This window comes from Chenopodium album, chromosome 6 (assembly GCF_948465745.1).
Source record: "Chenopodium album chromosome 6, dcCheAlbu1.1, whole genome shotgun sequence".
NCBI classification, from domain to species: Eukaryota; Viridiplantae; Streptophyta; class Magnoliopsida; order Caryophyllales; family Amaranthaceae; genus Chenopodium; species Chenopodium album.
Window position 1 is genome coordinate 12,238,927 of NC_137839.1, and position 20,916 is coordinate 12,259,842.

At 37.9% G+C, this 20,916-nt stretch overlaps 2 protein-coding genes and 1 non-coding gene across 3 annotated transcripts; 2 read left to right on the forward strand and 1 right to left on the reverse strand.

Moving 5' to 3' along the window:
- The first annotated feature begins 2,463 nt into the window (after window positions 1-2,463).
- LOC145637422 (small nucleolar RNA R71) lies at window positions 2,464-2,570 on the forward strand. Its single transcript, XR_014114208.1, has one exon. It is a non-coding gene; the product is annotated as a small nucleolar RNA R71 (small nucleolar RNA).
- An 11,504-nt stretch (window positions 2,571-14,074) lies between these two features.
- On the forward strand, window positions 14,075-14,563 carry LOC145636687 (uncharacterized). Its single transcript, XM_081688251.1, has one exon. It carries the CDS (start codon window positions 14,075-14,077, stop codon window positions 14,561-14,563), a length of 489 nt encoding a protein of 162 aa, XP_081544377.1.
- Window positions 14,564-15,990: 1,427 nt separating this feature from the next.
- LOC145635863 (GTP-binding protein YPTM2-like) lies at window positions 15,991-19,725 on the reverse strand. The gene is made up of 8 exons (XM_081687236.1): window positions 19,420-19,725; window positions 18,948-19,020; window positions 18,769-18,816; window positions 18,042-18,089; window positions 17,890-17,961; window positions 17,642-17,797; window positions 16,802-16,905; window positions 15,991-16,396 (listed from the first exon to the last, which is right to left on the reverse strand). Exons 1-8 carry the CDS (start codon window positions 19,431-19,433, stop codon window positions 16,303-16,305), a joined length of 609 nt encoding a protein of 202 aa, XP_081543362.1. The 5' UTR covers window positions 19,434-19,725; the 3' UTR covers window positions 15,991-16,302.
- Between the last annotated feature and the right edge of the window lie 1,191 nt (window positions 19,726-20,916).

The window sequence follows — 20,916 nt, forward strand, 5'->3', positions numbered from 1 at the left end:
TTGGAAGAATCCCGAGTATCCATCCAAGAAGCAATAGTGACTATGTGATGCTAGTCTTTCCAATATTTGATCGATGAAGGGGAGTGGGAAGTGGTCTTTCCGGGTGGACTTATTCAATTTTTATAATCAATACACATCCTCCACCCGGTGACCGACCTCGTAGAAATGGTCTCACCCTTATCATTCTTGATGATGGTCATGCCTCCCTTTTTATGCACAACTTGAACCGGGCTAACCCACTTACTATCGGAGATAGGGTAGATTATGCCCGCTTCAAGAAGTTTTAAAACTTCTTTTTTCACAACTTCCTTCATGTTTGGATTGAGCCTTCTTTGGTGCTCAATTGAGGAAGCATGATCATCATCAAGTAAAATCTTATGCATGCATATAGTAGGACTTATCCCCTTAATGTCATCAATTTTGTACCCAATGACGCCTCTATACTCCCTTAAAACAACTAGGAGTTTCCCAAGAGAGGTATCATCAAGTTTAGCATTGACAATAACGGGATAATTCTCACTATCATCAAGAAAAGAATATTTAAGTAAAGGAGGAAGGGGTTTAAGTTCAACCTTGTGAGGAGGCGTAGTCCTCTCCTCTTTTACCTCCACATTAAGCACTTCCACTTTCTTTTCGTTGTGGACCAAAGGTTGGTTGAGTAAAAGATCATACCCCCTCGTTTCTTCACCTTCCTCAACTAAGCCCCCCGTTAGGATAGCTTGTAAAGGATCTCCTTCAAACAAATTTTCTTGGAACTTCTCTAAGTCCCTTTCCAATGTATCAACTCTATGAACTTCATCATACAATGGCTTTTTCAATGTTTGTGGAAATGAAAATGATATTTTCTCATCTCCCACATTCAAGGTCAATCTTCCTTGCTTCATATCAATCACAACACCCGCAGTGTTCAAAAACGGTCTTCCCAAGATTAGGGGCATCGTAGTATCTTCTTTCATTTCCATTACCACAAAATCACATGGCACAAATACTCTTCCAACTTGAACCGGTACATTTTCAAGAATTCCCAAAGGTAGCCTAACCGTGCGGTCGGCCAATTGCAAGGACATTCTTTTTGGCTTCAAGTCTCCCACTTTCAAACTCTTAGCAATAGAATAGGGCATCAAACTCACACTTGCCCCAAGATCACATAAAGTATCCATAGCCTCTAAGTCTCCAATCTTCACCGGTATTGCATAGCTACCGGGGTCAGCAAGCTTTTGAGGGAGCTTGTTTTGAATGATTGCACTCACCTCCTTAGGAAGGGAGATGGTTGCACTCTCTTCAAGCCTACTCTTGTTGGATAAAAGATCCTTAAAAAATTTTGCATATGTAGGCATTTGTGACATAGCATGAAGAAAGGGAATATTCACTTGCAGTCCTCTCATGACTTCAAGAAAGTTTGAAAACTTTTCATTCAATTTCTTTTCAACAATCCTATGAGGGAATGGAATGGGAGGCTTGTATACTTTCATAGGGGGCTTTTCTACCCTTTCCTCATCTCCCTCATTCTTACTTTGTGGCTCCTTTCTCTCAACATCAACTATCTCATTTTCAAACTCATCCTCATTTCTTACCACAACTCCCTCATCTCTCTTTTGTGGCTCCTCTTCACTCATAACCGGGCCTTCATAGCCTCTCCCCGATCTCAAAGTAATGGCCTTAGCTTGCTCCTTTGGGTTCACAACCGTTGAGCTTGGGAAGTGACCACTAGGATTGGAGGATGAACTTCCAACTTGTTGCGCAATTTGAGCCAATTGATTCTCAATTATCTTGTTGTGTGCTTGAAGTTGTTGGATGTTCGCTTGCATATCCGCATTGCTTCTTCCTTGTTGTGTAATGAAGGTTTCAAGTGCGGCTTCAAGACTAGATTTTTGAGGAGGTGGAGGAGCGGGTTGGTTATATTGTTGCCTTTGTTGGTTTTGGTCCCTTTGGTTAGGGTGACGGTAAGGAGCTTGTTGGTTTTGTGGATGAGATTGATTGTATTAGTTTTGAGGAGGGCCTTGATTTTGTTGTTTCCAACCCGAGTTTTGTTGGGGTTTCCAACCTTAATTATAGGGTTGAGAGTATTGATCGTTTCTTTGCCCAATAGCCTCAGCTTGTTCTTGGTTAGTTGAGTTGCAATAGGAGGACAAGTGATCATTTCCTCCACAAGTTTCACAAGACATGACTTGTTGTGAAGAAGAGCTTGGAGATGTAAGGGTGGCTTGATCTAGCCTGTGAGCTAGCATGTCAAACTTTGATGCAATAAGGTCTATTGCACTAAGGTCGTGGATTCCGCCCTTCTTTACTTGAGGTTGTCGTCTATCACCTCCGTATGCATAGTGCTTTGCCACTTCTTCAATCATCTTGTATGCATCATCCACTGATAGCTTTTTAAGACTACCACCGGCCCCGTTATCAAGGTTGGCCCTTGAAGTAGGAGTAAGACCATCATAAAAGCTTTGAACAATAATCCATAACGTGAAACCATGGTGTGGGCATTTTCTAGTGTAGTCCTTGAAACGCTCCCAAGCTTCACTTAAGGTTTCATCAATCTCTTGGTTGAAATTGGTGATTTTCCTTCTTAGTTCGGCGGTCTTTTCGGGTGGACAATACTTTCCAAGGAAAGCTCTAGTAACTTCATCCCATGTGGTCAATGATCCCTCTTCTACCGTTCTCAACCAATGCTTTGCTTTGTCACGGAGGGAGAATTGAAACATGTGCATACGGATGAACTCTTCCGTAATGTTGTTTTGCTTGATGGTTGTGCACAATTCGAGAAAGTTGTCCAAATGAGAAAAATGACACTCATGAGAACTCCCACCAAATTGATCACTTTGTATCATACGAATGAGTTGAGGTGAAAGCTCAAAATTATTTGCATTCGTAGTAGGGAGACGTATGCCACTCCGAAGTGTGAAAGCATTGGGGTGGTCATAATCCCGTAACAATGGTGGAGGAGGATCGTTGTCACCCATGTTATCTTCTTCGTTGGTTGTAAAGATTTCCTCCGGATCGGAATCCGAATATACAATAGAGAACTGGGGTGTGCCTTGCAAAAGCCTCCTCACGTTTCTCAAAGTCCTATTTAACTCTGGATCAACGGGAATAAGCAGTGATTGCTTACTCTTCCGTGTCATGCAAGGTCAAACAAAGCTAAGAAAAACGTTAGCAATAACTATCACAAGTTGAAAACACAAATATACAAAAATAAATAAGAAAAATTATGATACAAATATACACACTTAGACTCATTCAACAATAATACATTCAATGTGACTTTGCCTCCCCGGCAACGGCGCCAAAATTTGATAGGCCGTCGTCGAGCCTACCAAAGATAAAGTCCTATCTTGGTCTCACTAGCTAATAGCAAGGGTAAGAAAGGGTCGAACCCAAGAGAGGCGTTGAATCAACCACCGAAATACTACCGCATAAATAAGCTAAATGAAGTCGAAATTGGTTTGGTTTTATGTAACAAGTGCTAGTTCAAGTCAACTAGAGCTAGGGGGAGATTAACTATATTTAGAGAGTTCTAGGGCTTGGGATATGCCACTCAATTTCGTCACAAATCACAATTAGCAAGTAGCAAACAATGGTAATTAGGGAATGATATAGGGGAAGTCATCTAAAGCACCCAACTACTCTCTCAAGCTAGAGGGATTACTCGAATTATGAATACAACCTACTCTCGTGGTTACAAAGCATAAAACAAGCGTTAAAGCATAATCACGATGACAAAAACATTCCCTTGACTGGAAATTCCTATTCTCATGGTATTTCAAGTCAATTAAGCATAAGGGAGCTAACTCAAGTTCATCTCTCGATCCTTCGTTGAGAAAGCTTAGATAATAGTTCTAGCAATGGCCATATACAAGAACTAAGCAATTAAACCACTTAAGCTCAACTAATTAACACCTAACAATTACCAAATTAACACATGCAACAAGTAATTAGTGACTACATTGAGGGTTTTACCCAAACCCTAGAAAATTAGACTACTCACAATCCATGGAGATTTAAGCAATTAAGGATTTCAAGTAACTCATGAACAAGAATTAACCAAGGATTAAGCTAAATAACAATCTAAGCATACAAGAATTAAGCAAGATGATTAACAATCAAAGCAATTAAAATGGAAGAGAAGAGTGAGAAAATGTTACTAGAAGCTTCAACTTGAATATCAATGGTGGAACTTGTCTTCTACAATGATTGAGAATCAAATTTCCAAGCTAATAATTATAATCTAGCTAATGATTTGAGAATATTTGTGTTTCTACAATTGCAAACTAAGAGGAGGCACTAAAAACTTCCCTCCCTACAAATGAGCTTCCAAGGTTATTTATATAGACCCCCAAATAAAAAGGACGGAGAAAACAAGAGTCGGGCACGGCTACAGGTCAGCACGGACGTGCTGAGGTTGGCACGGACGTGCAACTATACCTGCACGGACGTGCTGATATTGGCACGGGCGTGCACCTGGGAGGCAGAAGGTACTGTTTTACTCAGGGCATCCTGCACGGACGTGCTGATATTGGCACGGACGTGCACCTGGGAGGCAGAAGGTACTGTTTTACTCAGGGCATCCTGCACGGACGTGCCGATATTGGCACGGACGTGCCGATATTGGCACGGACGTGCACCTGGGAGGCAGAAGGCTCAGTTTTGGCGGAGCAACCTGCACGAGCCTGCTGGATCATGCACGGATGTGCTGAATAACCTGCACGGATGTGCTGAGTTCTGCACGGACGTGCAGGCCTTGAAAACAGCAAGCAGTAGCTTCTGGTCGTGCTGGAACACTTCTGCACGGACGTGCAATACTTTGCACGTCGGTGCAGACTCTCTAAGGCCTTTATCTTCACTTTTCTTCGGTTTTGCTCCATTGTTTCGGCTTCTAACCTCGGTTTATCATCCAAATTCCTCAAATGGTCGCCCTTGAACCTAAAATCCCAACAAAAACACTAACAACCCGTGAAGCAAGGGATACACAAAAGTTGAACAAAAATAGAGTAAAAGTGAACCAAAATGCTAATATACCAAGTAAACAAGGTTCGAAATTACTCTAAAATCGTATCAAATAACAATTTATCAGCCAAAAACTAGTTATATGTTCAATTATTGACTCAATTGTTTAATTGTTGTATGCGACAATGAATTTCACCCAAAATTGAGAACCAAGGTTTATGAATATGAAAAAATGAAGTGAGGAAAAAAGTATCGAGGTTCTAAGTATATAAAACTAGTTTAGGTCCCGTGCCATGCACGGTAAGTCTAATTTTTTTTTTTTTAAATAATTGTATCTAACAAATAAAAGCAACGCTTTAAAGTAATTTCTTTAATATGAATCAATTTTATTACGAAGTATTACTTTTTTTGGCAAAATATACTATTACTTTGTTATCATATAATTGGAGTTGAATTAATATTTTAGGCAAATGTGTATTGAAGAATTATGAACACCAGATAAAAAGAAATATTTTTGTCATAAAGATAATATAAAAGATTTGGAATGATATTATTATAGTTGTATCAAATATTTACATAAAAAAGGGTTAAAAAGGGAAAGTGAGTTTTGGAGGGAAAAACAGCACCAGGATGTGAACTGTGTCACTCCTGGTGTCTGTTTTAGTATTAAACTAGATTAGAACCTGTGCGATGCACGGTTTATATAAAATCTATTTTCATAATTTGTACATTTTTTTTTTAAAAAAAATGGATATGTATAAATAAGAGTTATGCACCTTGACAAAAATATATGTACTTTTAAAAATTTAGATCTTCATCAAAATTATGATATAATACTTGTTCAACTGTGTCTAATACATATTTCAATGTAGAAGTCTATTTATAAGTGTGTTACTTAGAATTATTTCATTTTTTAAGGAAAATTGATAGTTGTAGTTGTAATGCAGAAGCTTCTATTATTCAAATTTCAAAATTATTAAATATGATAGATCCACAAAAAAAAAAAAAAAAAAAAAAAAAATCATCATTGAATTTAAGCGGAAATTTTTTATTATGAGAGTGGCATATGAACAATGATGACGTCATGTCAGCAATATTTTGTTTTAGTAATAGTTAATAAATTGTTGATGAAAAAAAATAGTTGTTAGGTGGGTCCACTTGACGGAAAATTGGTCGGATTCGGGCAATGGGTGGTGAATTATAATTTTTTTCTTTTTAATAGGTGGTTATTTTAAGTATTCGAAAAAAGAGGTGGTTATTTCAAAATAGGATGGTTTGAAGAGTGGTTATTTCAAAAAAAAATCCTAAGCATAGATATAAATTGCTACAACAAATTAATCTTCATAAACATCAACATAAACATAACTTGGCGCCACATGTGTCTTATGTGTCATTTTTTTTTTTTTTTTTTTTTTTTTTTTTTTGACAATAGCAAAGGAATTACATACAAACTAGAGGTCTAAGTTAGAAGTAGAACAACGACATGATTTGGCTATATCATTAGCACGCTGCACTTGTTCTCTTTTAACCTTGATGATAGCACATTTCCTAAACCGATTTCCTACCTTTCTAATTTCGTCCACCATCCAAGCAATGGAGATGTCCTTACCTCGAGAGTCCTTCAAATTTTCCAGCAAAAGGATCGAGTCCGAAAGTATTAGGATTTCCTCAAATCCTTAAGATTTGCTCCACTTAAGAGCCTCTATGCAGGCCCATGCTTCACATTGTAAAGCTGAGGAGGCAGTCCCATGTTTGCCTCCACCATCGAAGGTGTAGGATTGATCCGGACCCGTGATAGCCCATCCTATACTTGCCTTTAGAGACGCCTTCTCCCAGGAGCCATCAATCTGCAGAATAAAATTAGCAAACCCAGATTTATCTTCTCCTAGATGGACATGGTTAAAACCCGGTGGCAAAGCAGTCGTATTTCCATTCTCTTCAAACCCATTTGCGTCTTGCCCCCTATTCTCTTTAGAGAAAATCTCATGCTCTTGGGTAGCAATATTGACCATTTCTGTAACCGTTGTGATGGTTATGTCGATTCCCTTGAAGACTCTTGCATTCCTAGACTTCCAAAGACCCCACAAAACAGCAATAAATGTGGTGATCCGGTTGCTACGCCTACCATCCTTCTCGTAAAAGAGCAGGATACAGTGTTGGATCCAATTTCTTAAAGATTGGACACCAGTGAAATCAGAGCAAAGAACAGTAGGGTAGGTCTCCCAAACTGCTTTTGCTAGAGAACAGAATCGGAACAAGTGTTGGCTATCTTCCAAGTCCGTGCTACACAACTCACACATTGCATTAACTTGTATGCCTCGGTTGGCCAAGTTTACCTTTACCGCTATACCATTATGAAGGAGTTTCCACATGAAGATTTTCCACTTTGGTTGAATGTTCAACCTCCAAATTAGCTTTGCAAAATCTTCGTCTTTGGTGGAGAAAGAGAAAGTGTTGATCTCTTGGTTTCTCGAGAGAAAGTAGTAGCCAGTTTTGACACTGTATTTGCCAGAGGGGTGGTATTTCCAGTACAGGTAGTCATCTTTTGGCTCAGACGGGAGTTCCATAGAAAGGATTTCTTTGGCACTATTCCAATCAAAACATTGTCTAATCTTACCCGGATTCCAAGAAGCATGATTCCTGTCAATGAAGTCACTTACCATCCACCCCATGGAGGCTCCTAGCGTTTGGTTAGAGTTTGCAATTGGAATTCGTCCTTTCACCCAAGGAGTGCTAATGGCCTTTATATTTTCCCCGTTGCCAACCTTCCAAGCGAAACCTTCCTCGAAAGAAGAAACCACCTTTTGTAATCCTGATCTTCCCATAGATGGATTCCCTGTCCTCCTTAACGGAGTCATGATGTTACAAATACCATAAGGTTGGAAGCTAGTATGTACCTTTGATATAAGAAGCTGAGGGTTGAGGTGCATTCTAGAGGCTTGTTTGAACAGCATGGCATCATTGAGATTTGAAATGCCTCGGACACCTAAGCCCCCCATACTTTTCGGGAGTTGGATTACCTCCCTTTTCACCCAGTGTATACCTTTATTCCTGTTGTTCGACCACCAAAATTTTGTAATGACGGAGTCAATTTTATTGGCAATGCTTTGGGGAAGTTTTAGGCACTTCATGACATGAGCCGAGATACTCACCGGGACCGTGTTGATAAGAATTAATTTTGCCACCTGTGAAAGATGTAAGGAAGCCCAGGAGACAATTTTCTCCGTTACTTTGTCCACCAGATACTGGAAAGATAGTTTTTTCTTTCCCTGTATAACAATTGGAGCACCCAAATGCACGCCCACATTTGTGGTTTCAGACATAGACATAATTCTTTTCAGGGCAACTTTAACATCTTCTGGCATACCTGTGGAAAATTTCACAAGAGACTTCTGAAGTTTTAACCTCTGTCCTAAAGCCTTCCCAAACCGATGGAGAATATCCCGAACACACTGACAAGAGTCCTCAGTTTCCCTGAAAAAGAGCATAGCATCATCTGCAAAGAAAAGGTGCGAGATAGCAGGTGATCTCCTGGAGACCTTTAAACCCTTTATCTGGTTTATATCTTCAGCCAGAGTCAGCATTCTTGATAGGATATCCATACAGAAGAGAAAAAGATAAGGGGATAGAGGATCCCCTTGCCTCAATCCACATTTTGGGGCAAAGGGCCTAGAGGTGTGCCTGTTGATGACAGTTTTATAGCTTACTGTAGATACACACTGTGATATCATTCTTATCCAGTGATTAGAGAATCCATATTTGTTAAGAATCTTGGTGAGGAAGAGCCAATCTACCCTGTCATAGGCCTTAGACATATCTATTTTTACTGCAGCGAGGTTCGAGTTCTTTTTTGAGTTGATAAGATGCATAAGCTCATGACTCATGAGGATATTGTCTTCCATATATTTACCAGGGATGAAGGCGTGTTGATAATCCGAAATAATACCAGGGAGCACCAACTTCATCCTATTGACCAGACACTTAGAGATGCATTTATAAATAGTATTGCAGAGGCTAATAGGTCTGAAATGGTTAGCACTTTCCGGTACCTTCACTTTCGGGATGAGAACAAGGAGTGATTGATTCCATTCCTTTAGCATATTGCCAGACCTGAGAAATTGTTGTACGCTATCAATAACCAGTTGATCTACCTCCTTCCAGTACAGGTGGAAGAAGTCCACAGTGAAACCATCCGGACCCGGAGATTTAGACCCGTGCATATCGAACATTGCTTTCTTTATTTCCTGTTGAGAGAAAGGCCTATCAAGCCATTCTCGATCCTCCATACTGATAGAAGGAATGTGCAGCTGTCGAAGAAGTAAGTCTATGTCTTCCCCATGGTTATTATCAAGAGTCGGGCTAAAAATTTCCTTAACCGAATTGAGGACCAATTGCTCCACTTCATCATGCCCTTCCACCCATGTATCTTCATCATTTTTAAGGGTAAGAATATCCTTTTGTAGTTGTTTTTGCTTCACCCTCCTGTACATCAAAGTGGTTGGGCAGTCTCCATATTTAATCCAATTGGATTTCATTCGTTGTCTCCAGTACTCGAAATTAAGCTTGCATTCCGGAATAATTGAATTTATTTGATTGATGTAGTGTTCCCCCTTCTGGATCGAATCAATATTATCCCCCACACTACCTAACTCTTTCGAAATGTTCCTCCAATTAACACCCCAGCTCTTCTTATTCATCAAACACCAATTTTGGAGATTAAATCTCACAATACTTAATTTTTTCGAGAGCCTAAACATACAAGATCCATTCATATCAATTTTCCAAGAATCATGAACAATTGTATTTACCTCCGGAATTTTTAGGCACCAATTTTCAATTTGGTAAGGACGGTTCGACTTTCTTGTGATCGAATTGGAGTAATAAGTGATAACTGCATGATCCGAACATATAATCGGCTCATAAACTATTCTTCCCTCCGGAGTATGATTAAACCATTCTCCGGTAATGTATGCTCTATCCAGTCTTTCTAGAATGAGTTCGTGTTGTTCCCGTTTATTACTCCAAGTAAAACGCGGCCCCGAGAACGGAACCTCCGTGACATCACTGCTTAGTCTCCAATCTAAGAAGGCATCACTTCCCCTAATATTGCTTGCTCCACCCAATTTATCAAACCCACTCTCAACTTGATTAAAGTCACCAATTATAAGCACATTTTTGTACTCATCCAGAAGTAGTTGCAAAAATTCCCAGATGACTCTTCTATTTTCTACTAGAGGTTCCCCATAAAAGAAAAGCACATACTTAAAATTTCCATTAATTTCAGAAATTTTACATAGGATAATATTTTTTGACGAGTACAAACATTCCACAACTTCACTACACCAACTTAAAGCTAAGAGACCACCACTACTACCTTCCGAATCAAAACCAAAAATTGCGGTTGGTCTTAAGTAATCTAACTTAGAAGCGGCATTACTATAGGTCGTTTTTGTTTCCGAAATAAACATAAACGTAGGAAATTTGTTTTGGTAGATCCACACAAGATAGGGGATTGCAAGGGAATGTGGATCGTTTAATCCCCTACAATTCCATGCTACAATATTCATGGGTCACTCGGGGGTTGGAACGGTGCAACCACCTCACCCATCAATGAACCCTTTACTGATTCCAAAATGGTCACCTGTAAGGCAATATCCATATCATCTTGAGTTATCCTGAGATGTGAGGTAACCTCCTCACTCTTATGCCTTTTGCACGACTCCTCAAAAGAAGAAGACAGTTCTTGTGGCCTTTTTAATTTTGCCCTTCGCATCAGATCCTCATCAATTTCGACACCAAAATCCATAGCCATACTCGGGTCAGAGATGGCCTTCGAGGCAAATTTCTTTTTTCCTTTTTTATCCTTTAACCATATGCTGAACCCTCCCTTTTCCGACCATCTGTGCAAGCGTTTAAGCCTGCTTCTTTCACCCCAATTGTGAGCATCTTCATGTAGTCTCACTGAATCCCCATCACAAGAGTGTGAGTTGTGTTTTGTTGCTTCAATGATTCTCTGTCTTGAGTTAGCACTATCATCATAATTAAATAACTCAGTAAAGTTAAAAGAGCTAAAAGGGGATACCGGTGAGTTAGGGGGGTCGAACTCCGTGAGAGGGAGGTTCGGTAGCCCCGCGATTTCAGCGGTGGTGAGCCTTAGGAATGGCGCAGTAGAGGCTCGAGTGAGGGGAACAATTCTGCGAGGATCGTTGTTTCTGGCCCTGTTAATACCCAGAGAGAGGATAGTGCTTGCTTCAATCATACGCGCGTACTCTTCATCAGTTAAGTGCGGAGATTCGACTCTGGTAGTTGCCATAATAGAGGGGCTGAGAAAACCCGGATGTGGCAGCAAGGAAGGAGCAGGAGCTTGAACTCTGTTTCCCAGAAAACTGGAGTTATTGAAGCCAAACTCAACTGGGGAGCAAGCCTAATCAGAGATGCCTAATATGTGAAAGAGAAAGCCTGGTCCCCCACCAAGTTGTGGCCTTCTTTGGCCTGCTGAAGATTCACCTACTTCGAAAGTGGATCTTTCGACCATAGGTCTCTGTTGGGCAGCAGATGGTTCACCCACCTCGAAGGTGGATCTTGCAGCATTAGTGCGTTGTTGCGCAGCAGAGGATTCGCCCACCTCGTAAGTAGAACCCCGAAAAATAGGGCGAGGAAGGGGAGGAATGTACTTGTCACTTGAATGAGAAGATTGCTTAGTTTGAGTAAACTCCGCATAAGGATCATCACCTAATCCGAATCTTCTCCCTGGAGACAGAGTTAGATCGACCTGCATTGGCAACAAATCACTGTTTGCAAGCTCGGATTCATCAGATAATTCCTCCTCTCCGGTGTGAAAATGTTCACTATTGTCACTATCCGGAGAGTAAGGGGGATTTTCATGAAATCTACCATCATCATAATCCATATTCTCATGAGGGACTCTGTGATAGATGATGTTGTCTTCCGGTTCCTCTAGGAGCCTTAGATCTGCGCTAGTGTTGCGGAACCTGTAAGTATCCGGCAAACCACAAATATAATTAGTATAATACGGATATTCGGAGGGGCCATACAATACCCGTATGCCGTCAGCTTGGACTTCATCAAGCCTGCTTCGCACTCTCCTCCTAGCTGTCGTTGGGTGAAGCATACACCTAGCCGTGGAGTGGCCAGCACAGCCGCAAAGTTTACAGAACTTGAATACCCCTTCATAGCGCAAATACACCCAAATAACCCTATCTCCTTCCAAGGGGATAAAGCAACCAGGAATGAGAGGCAGGGAGATGTCAATCAACATCCTAGCCCGGAGTTCAGCTTGGAGAGGGAGGTTCCCATTGTTGTGGTCAATTTCCTCTATATAGCCCATATGTCGGAAAATTTGACGAGCCCACCCAGTAGTGAGGTAAGCTAGGGGCAAGCCGTAGACTCTTACCCACATCCTGGTCATGGAAAAGCTCATCTGATGCGGCACAAAATCAGCCTGGTGCCTTCTAAAGTTGATGATTCTGCCATCTATTATAGCAGTGCTGACTCGAATAAGCCCTTCTTGGTCGTCTCTATTCGAGCATTCAAAAAGATAGTATGGGCCAGATCTGTGGACTCTTACCATTCCCCTTTTGATCCACCTAGAGTTAACAATGTGTTGTACAAAGGCCTCCGAAGGTGGGTGTGGTCCAACAAAAAATCCAATGACACAAGCATTGAAATTAATAGTACTATAAGCCAAGTTAAAGTCTGGTGGAGGAGGGATCAGTGGCCCCCCTCTAAGATCCAGGTTGATATGCTCATTATGAGCACTATTTGGAGAGGAATTATTACTTATGATGAGCAAAAGACAAAGGAAAGGAATAAGGAATAAGTTGTAGGGTATGACAGAGAAAAGACAGAGAAGAAAAGAATACTAAGAGTAGAAGAGAATGTGTTTGGAAGCACTGAGAAAACACAGTTGCATTTATAGCAAGCCAATCGATATTGAAAGAAGAACCAGAATAAGCATGGGGAGCAAGAACATTGAAATAAACAATGCTAATAAAACCCAGCCGCAGTCTAAGAATAGGTACTGACGGCTAATAAAGAGATTAGAGCAATTAATGCTAAATTAGGATTGGTTGCATGAGCCGCCCAAATAAAAGTACAGCTTAAACGAAGCAATCAAGGATAGATAAAAGGTTTGAAGCTTTTCCAGAAGAAGAAATAGTTTCCAAGTGTAAAACAGATTGTCTTGGGTATAGAAAAAGCACTAATCTTGGGAGAAGAACAATAAGAAAAACCACAGACAGAAGCAAACTAGAGAAATTCCTATCCCACCTAGAGGGAGCTTTGGAATAGCTCCAATCCACGAGCTTAGAAGGAGATACGCTGAAGAGATACTAGAGGATATTAAGAGATATTAAGAGAACAGGATCAAGCGCTGCAGAATAGGATAAACCCTAGCTCAGGGGGAGAACTCACCGGAGGTGAAATAGGCTCACTTTCTAGTGAGAGAGGCTCTCGTTTTTAGAGAGAGAATAGGCTCACTTTGTTTCTATGAAACAAGTCATCTTATGTGTCATCTTATGTCACATCTTTCTTTCAATATTAAATGTCTCCACCTAGAGCTGAAAATACATAAAAATAAAAATTTTAAAATAAAACAAAAACATAAATAAATAAGACACAAGCAAAGAGACGACAATTAGAAACTTAAAGCCCAATAATTAAAAATAACTAAATAATACTCCCTCCATTTTATAATGTTAGTCCCATATACTATTTTGGACATTTCAAAAAAATCTACCCATATGGAATTTATTTCATTTATAACTTGATTTTTTATTTAATTAATTGATTGTGGATTGATGACATGACTCTAAGTTAGGAAATTTTTATCTTAAATTATGCAATCATGACTCGTGCTTTCCTAATGAAAAATCAAAAAAGTTAAATAAGGTAACCTAATTATGAAATCTATTGTACTTTAATGTTAGATTCCAATATATTTGTTTTCTTATTTTATGTGATAGATTCCATATGTGACTAACATTATGAAACGGAGGGAGTAATAAATTACAAATCTGATAAAACCAAAACCTTTATTGACATTATAAAATCTACACCTATAAATCAAAAATATGCTGCTCAGGTTTATGGGGTTGCGAGGCCTAGGACTAAAATGAGCTCAAAAATCTGGTGTGCACCTCCTGAAGGCACTATCAAAATCAATGCGGATGCGTCGCTGAGTGAAGATGGATGGGTGGGATTAGGTGCAGCAGCCAGAGACCATGAAGGCCGAATTATCTTTGCAGCCACGAGGAGAGTCAGGGCCTGTTGGCCACCCGAGATTGCTGAAGCCAAATCGCTTGTGTTGGCTGCTAAATTGGGGCGTAGATATGGTTTTGACAGGGTCATCTTTGAGACCGATTGCCAGCTCCTTTCCAAAGGAGTTACCTTCCTTTCAGACCTTGATTTGGTGTTGAGTGATATTTTAGAGCTTTGTAATTCTTTTTCTTTTGTTAGGTGGTATCATGTTTTAAGAGATGGGAATAGTGTTGTCCATCTCCTTGCAAAGCTAGTTCCTTTTGGGGTCGAGCAAGTGTGGGAAAATCATTGCCCTCGCGAGATTGAACCTTATGTATTGTCTGATTTCTTACTACTTGAATAACACTAGCTTGCATGTTTGGTTTCAAAAAAAAAAAAAAATGAAATCTGTGACTTGTATTCTCTATTTGTCAAAAGGAAAACATAGAACCACCATTTTTTAGTGTCCTTGAATTGAAGGGTCTCACTTCTTAACCACCGCCATTACGAAAAGTGTTTTAATAATTTATTGTCATTTAATTGTTTTGCTTGATTTACTATTCATAATAATTATCTTTAATTGGAGCAAACATTATTGCTTAATTAAATTTGGTAACAGATGACCGTTACTATTTCCAACTAATTTGAGTTGAATAATTGCACTAAATACATAACGTTGCTCATTACTTTTTAATTTTTGTAACTGATGTTTTCAATTACAGCCAAAAAAAAAAAAAATCATACCATTGTTTCTTCCTTTCATATTTGAAATAAATTTGGACATCAACCCAATCGGCCAATCCTATATATCATATATTACTAGACTATAGTAGACCTTGTAGTAATTCTGTAATTGAAACCCTTGAGGTAAAATATTTTTGATACTTAGCCTAAAGTTTATTTTGTGTTGAGTATTTATTGTTGGTGCTAATTACTTTATGCCTACTTATATGCTGTTTAAAATTGTTAAAGTCCTAATTGCATATTGGTAATTTTAAAACTAGCGACTAGTGCATTTCTTTCCACCCATATATTTTTCCCGAAAATAATACTTCCTCCGTTCTTTTATTATTGCACCACTTGCTGTTTTAGGAAGTTTCACAAATATTAGACTATTTCCTCTTTAGGAAAAAAATTATTTGTATTCACACTATAAATACCCAACATACCCTTGCTTTTTCATACTTACTTTAGTTTATCAATGTATCACATGGGCAATTTTGTATTTTAACCTTTCTCTGTCTTACTTTTTTCCAATACCAAAATACTTGTACCCAACCCCAATAATAAAAAAAAAAGGGAGAAAGTAAAGTAATTCTTTAGATATAAAGTACTGTTTACAAAATATTATCACTAAAGAAAAATCCAAGGCATCGCCCGGGCCACAAAATAGTTAATTGCTAAATACCCATTTTTGGTACTCAACACATGATTCCTCTCATCTGTTGAACTGTAACCTCGCCTATTCCTTAATTGGAAAGCCCAACCAGTGTAACTCTTATTTAAAAACGGAAGTAGTATTATAATGGGGAGACCGGAGAGTTTTTCTAGTGGCCAGATAGGGATGTCTGGTTCTAGACAATTTCTATAACCATTTCTCAGTCAGAGGGGCAGTTGGTCACCTTTTTTGTTCACTTACTTGAGCATAGCTACATAGCTAGATAGAGCACAAGTAAAAGCTAATACAGACTCCCTACCCTCTGCTCGAGGAAGGATCAATCCGAGAATCAAGTTCCAGGGCAGTGTAGTTCACCACCCAGGCTACCATTTGTCTTCATGACAAAGGATATATGGGTAATAATCGTAAATAACATGATTTAAAAGATCCAAATTAGATGCTTAAAAGCAAATAGAACAGTTTCATTGGGTCCAGAACAACCACCACTTTTAAGAGTATATCAAGCTACTGTTGATGAGAATAACAAATTTTAAATTCTATCCAACACAAAAGATCACACATCAATTTCATTGAGTAAAACATAATATACAGACATGAAACTTGCAATAAGACTGATGAACAACACACCCAGTCACTTTTCTGTGGTTGTGCAGTCCTGCTCTATGGCATGCCCTGATTAAAAACATAACAGAAAGACCCGTAAATCACGAGCAACAGTTGGACTTCTGTCCCACAGGCTGCCCACGGATTGGTACTGTTGTTGGTCTGGTAGCACTTGATGCTGGTTGGCTTGCCACTCTACATACGGAAAAAGTGAATTTTAGAAAACATTACAGCTATCCAGCCACAAAAGGGTAATTCATCAATTAGAAGTGTAGAACAGTACAGTGAAGCAGAAATCTAATCAATAACCAAAAATGGATTAAAACACATAGCCAAGCCATAACACAATATGCTCTTTAGACTGCCAAGTGTTAACCACCTAATCTTGTAATCTGAAACAATTACTCTGCAGACTTTTGATATAGGGCTTTTCCAAAGTTGAATAAAAAATCCAGCGCGTATACAAGGTCATACATCATCATATTTGGTCAAATCCATCTTGTAAACATTATAGGACTTGGTTTATAAAGAAGCTTTCGAAAAAATGATGATGACCATATTGATTTGGTTTTTCTCAAAAAAGAGAAAGCAAAACCTAACCTTTTTTTAATCTCTGCAGCCATTGTCATGAATGCGTCTTCTACATTTGTTGAATTCTTAGCACTTGTTTCCAAGAATGGGATTCCAATCTCATCAGCGAATGCCTTACAAAAGATAAGAAGCATAATTAATTTTCAAACACCTCATTATCAAATAAATTCGTCAAAATAACACCAATTCCAAATTAACTATTTCAAAAGGCCAAATGGTCAACAGAAATCTTATCTTGGATGTGCTTTCCCTATGTTCAATGTATCATAAGTCATACCAATAGGCCATAACAATAGATGTTCCCATACACAAAAACCATTCCCTCCACTGATCAAAATGACTACCACTTGAGCTCCATGAGACAAATGTCACTAATTTTAACCCACAATTGAAACAAAAAAAAAACCCTACACAGAGCATAACTAGTCATGGTTCCTACAATTGGATAAGGCCAGTTTCAATGATCAGCATATTGCTAAATGCTAATAGGACGAATCTTTTCAAAATATAGGTTTTTTTTTCTTTATAAGGTCCTTCATATTGGAAATTGACTAACAAGATGCTAGAACACTTTCAACACTAGGAATACATTTATCTTTCAATGGCACCAGATGACAAGTGGGATAAATGGTCAGCAGCAAGAAAAGGTGACACTTGGGTTTACAAAAAGCACACACTCTTCCAAAAGGGTGAGATTGAAACATTGATCTTCTCTCAAAATTTCATTTTTGCAGACAGAAAATAATATTGACCTAAATGATGGTTCATCAGAGCAGGCTGATCCAACACCAAATACCTCGGAATGAATATATGATATAAAATCAAAGTGCAAGAGTAGGCTAACAATACCTTTGCTGTTTCATATGAAACCACCTTGTTAGAAGTCAAATCACTTTTGTTTCCGACCAAAATTTTGACAACATTGTCACTTGCATAGCGATCAATTTCGTTCAGCCATTGCTTGACATTATCAAAGCTTTGTTGATCTGTTACATCATACACAATCTAAAAGAAGCATCGCATTAATGCAAAGAAAACACAAACATTAACAAGGCACTATGACTTTTAGATATGAATACAAAGATTCATCAGCTTACTATGATTCCATGAGCACCACGGTAGTAACTACTTGTAATAGTCCGAAAACGTTCTTGTCCTGCAGTATCCCACTATATTGGGCAAGAGTGACATCAAAGTCTGTTTCCAAGCTTATAATTCACATAGCAACTGCAAAAATGCAAATACTTACAATTTGAAGCTTAATGGTTTTCCCATCTTGCTCGACTGTACGAATTTTCTACAAAAGAAAATTAATTTCAGATAACTGATCAGTAAATAATACAGTTAAAAAAATTCATTAGATATCTAGAAACAAGGACACTAACATTTTACAACTCATATATTCCAGTACTTATAAAAAAAACAAAAGAACTAGTCTTTGAAATATTTTACTTAAATAATTATCATTGTTCAGTCTTCAAAGAGTGGACGTAAAGATAAGAAAGAGTAAATACATGAAAAGACAAGAAAAGAGGAAAAACCAAAAAAAAAAAAAAGGAAAGAACTAAATCTTAGCCTTTTAGGAATACCATCTTAGACTAAACAACTCTATTTTAACTAGTCAAAGCACCTTCGCCCTCTTTAATCACATTTAATATACAAATGTGACATTATAGCAATCTTTATGCCTACAAACAACCGGCTAATACCAAAGCAAGGATCACCTCACTTAGCTGACTAATAGCCCTAACATGTTCGGATGTTCAATATCACCAATTAATGTCTCAATTTCCAGATATAGAGTTTTATAACATTGTCCTATAACTAAAACATGAAACAGATCATTATTTCACACCAAGTAAAATTTACAGTTCTAATTGTCTACAGAAAAATAAAATCTACTCAACATAACTTTTTATAACGGGGTAGAGGAAGGAGGAAAGTAGTTCATTGCCACATCAGGAAAATATACTCACAAAATCAACGCCGATTGTGCTTATGTAGCTCTCGACATATGAATCATCCTGCATAAGAGAAGCATTAAAGCTCCAATTAGTACATACTACATAATAATCATTCCTTCAGAAGCATGAAGCAGAAAAGGAGCCGAGACCCATTTTCTCAATACAAACAAAACCAAAAGCTAACATTTTACCGCAAATCTCAGCAGAAGGCATGATTTTCCAACACCAGAATCTCCAATAAGCAAAAGCTTAAAAAGGTAATCACTGCACCACAGACATTGTTCAACATCAAAATCATAGCATATCAATCAATTGTCTTAGACTCAAAAAGATAACATAATCACAGAATAACATCTATATTAACCCACCAATCCAAAGAACTACATTTTCACCAATTTATTTACATACATTGTAATTTCTGCACAATACCAACAAACCATAACCATAACTAATTACATAATCATTAAAAACAAGTCCACCTATTTACAATTACATAATCTTCTGCTAACATCCAAACAACCTACACTATTTAGCCCCAATTAAAAAAAATTAAAATTAAAATACCAAATCAGAAAACCCTAACCCTAAAATCCAGTCTACTACTGAAATCAACCAAAATTCATAACAATATAAACAATAATCAGCTAAATTAAGAGAACATACTATTCTTGATTCATGCTGACAAATCGTGAAGATGATCGAAACCCTAGATTTGATCTTCCACCCAGAAAAATTGACGAGTGAAAGAGTAGAATTAGATCGATTGAGTAGCGAAAATAGGGAAGATGAGAGAGAAAATAGGGATACAGAGATTTGGGGGAATCGTGGTTGCAAAAAAATTGGGGGAAATTTGTTAATGAGACCGACGATTGAGAAAAAGAAATAGTGTGTGTGTGGGTGACCAGTGTTTATACTTTAGAAGAACGTGTGAAGGCCGGGATCTTTGTGTCTTATGAACTGCTGTGCACGGCTTCTTTTCCTTAGCCAGGTGTAGTAGCTTTTCTTTTGTTATTTAATTTGGAGTATGTTATGGGACGGCGAGAGTATAATTAATTCGGGTAATTCTTAACCCAACATGGCAACATGTAGAAGCATATACTGGACGGATCTTGTAATGGGTTAGGGGGCATTCGAGTAGTGATACAACCCATCATCCGCTTATTCAATTAGCGGTTTTATTTAAGGTATATAGGCTAGTTCAATTAGCGGTTTTGGTCTAAATCGGTTTTTAAAAAAATGCTTTTAACGGATGATATGGAAAGAATGCCGATAATTTTGTCAGAATGTGGGCTAATTAAGAAATTTACACTTTATTTTATTCGTCGTACTAGTTCTTTACCTGAGCAACGCTCGGATATTCACAAGGGAAAAAATTATTTTTTAAAAAATTACTATAAGTTTGTACGAAGTATTTTATTTATGTTATCAAATTATCATAGACTAGATACGGTAATGTAGAGTACTTATCGACTAATTTTAGTGTGTAAACATGTTTTATATGAATTTAAAATTGAGTTAAAATCCTTTTTTTTTAAGTAGAAAACGAACAACACATTTTATATGCTAACGATTAAATTAAAGATTCAAGGGAATATACATTTTATAGATGACGATTAAGAAAATATTTTATTTATTTAAGTTGTTATTATTTTTCTATTTTATAGGTTTTTATTTATTTATTTACGTGTGCTTTAGGGATAATGCTGATGATTACTTTAATATCTAGTATGGTTATTTTATTCACCTTATTTTGTTAAATTGAAATTATTTTTTTTGAATTGATAATCTTTAAAATTATTGATTTTTACTGTACTCTTTTTTTTTTTTATTAAGAGAATAGGGCTTTAGACATTTTCTAGTGAAGTGTTTTGTATGGAAATCACTCTAATCTGAATAACGACATAAAACTAGAACTTGGCCGAATAGATCCCAAATGCTTTCCCAGGTGTTACGCAAAATGATTGATAATCACAACAAATTACGTCAAATTAATAATTAGCTTAGGACCATTATTAGAAATTATCACTTTTGCGTGTGAATGCAAATAATACGGAGTACATAATAAATAGAGAGCATATTAATCATCTGCTAACCCAGCTTAAAAAACATCTTATTGACATACAGAGTACTTCGACATTAAATCCTTCTAAACACAATTGC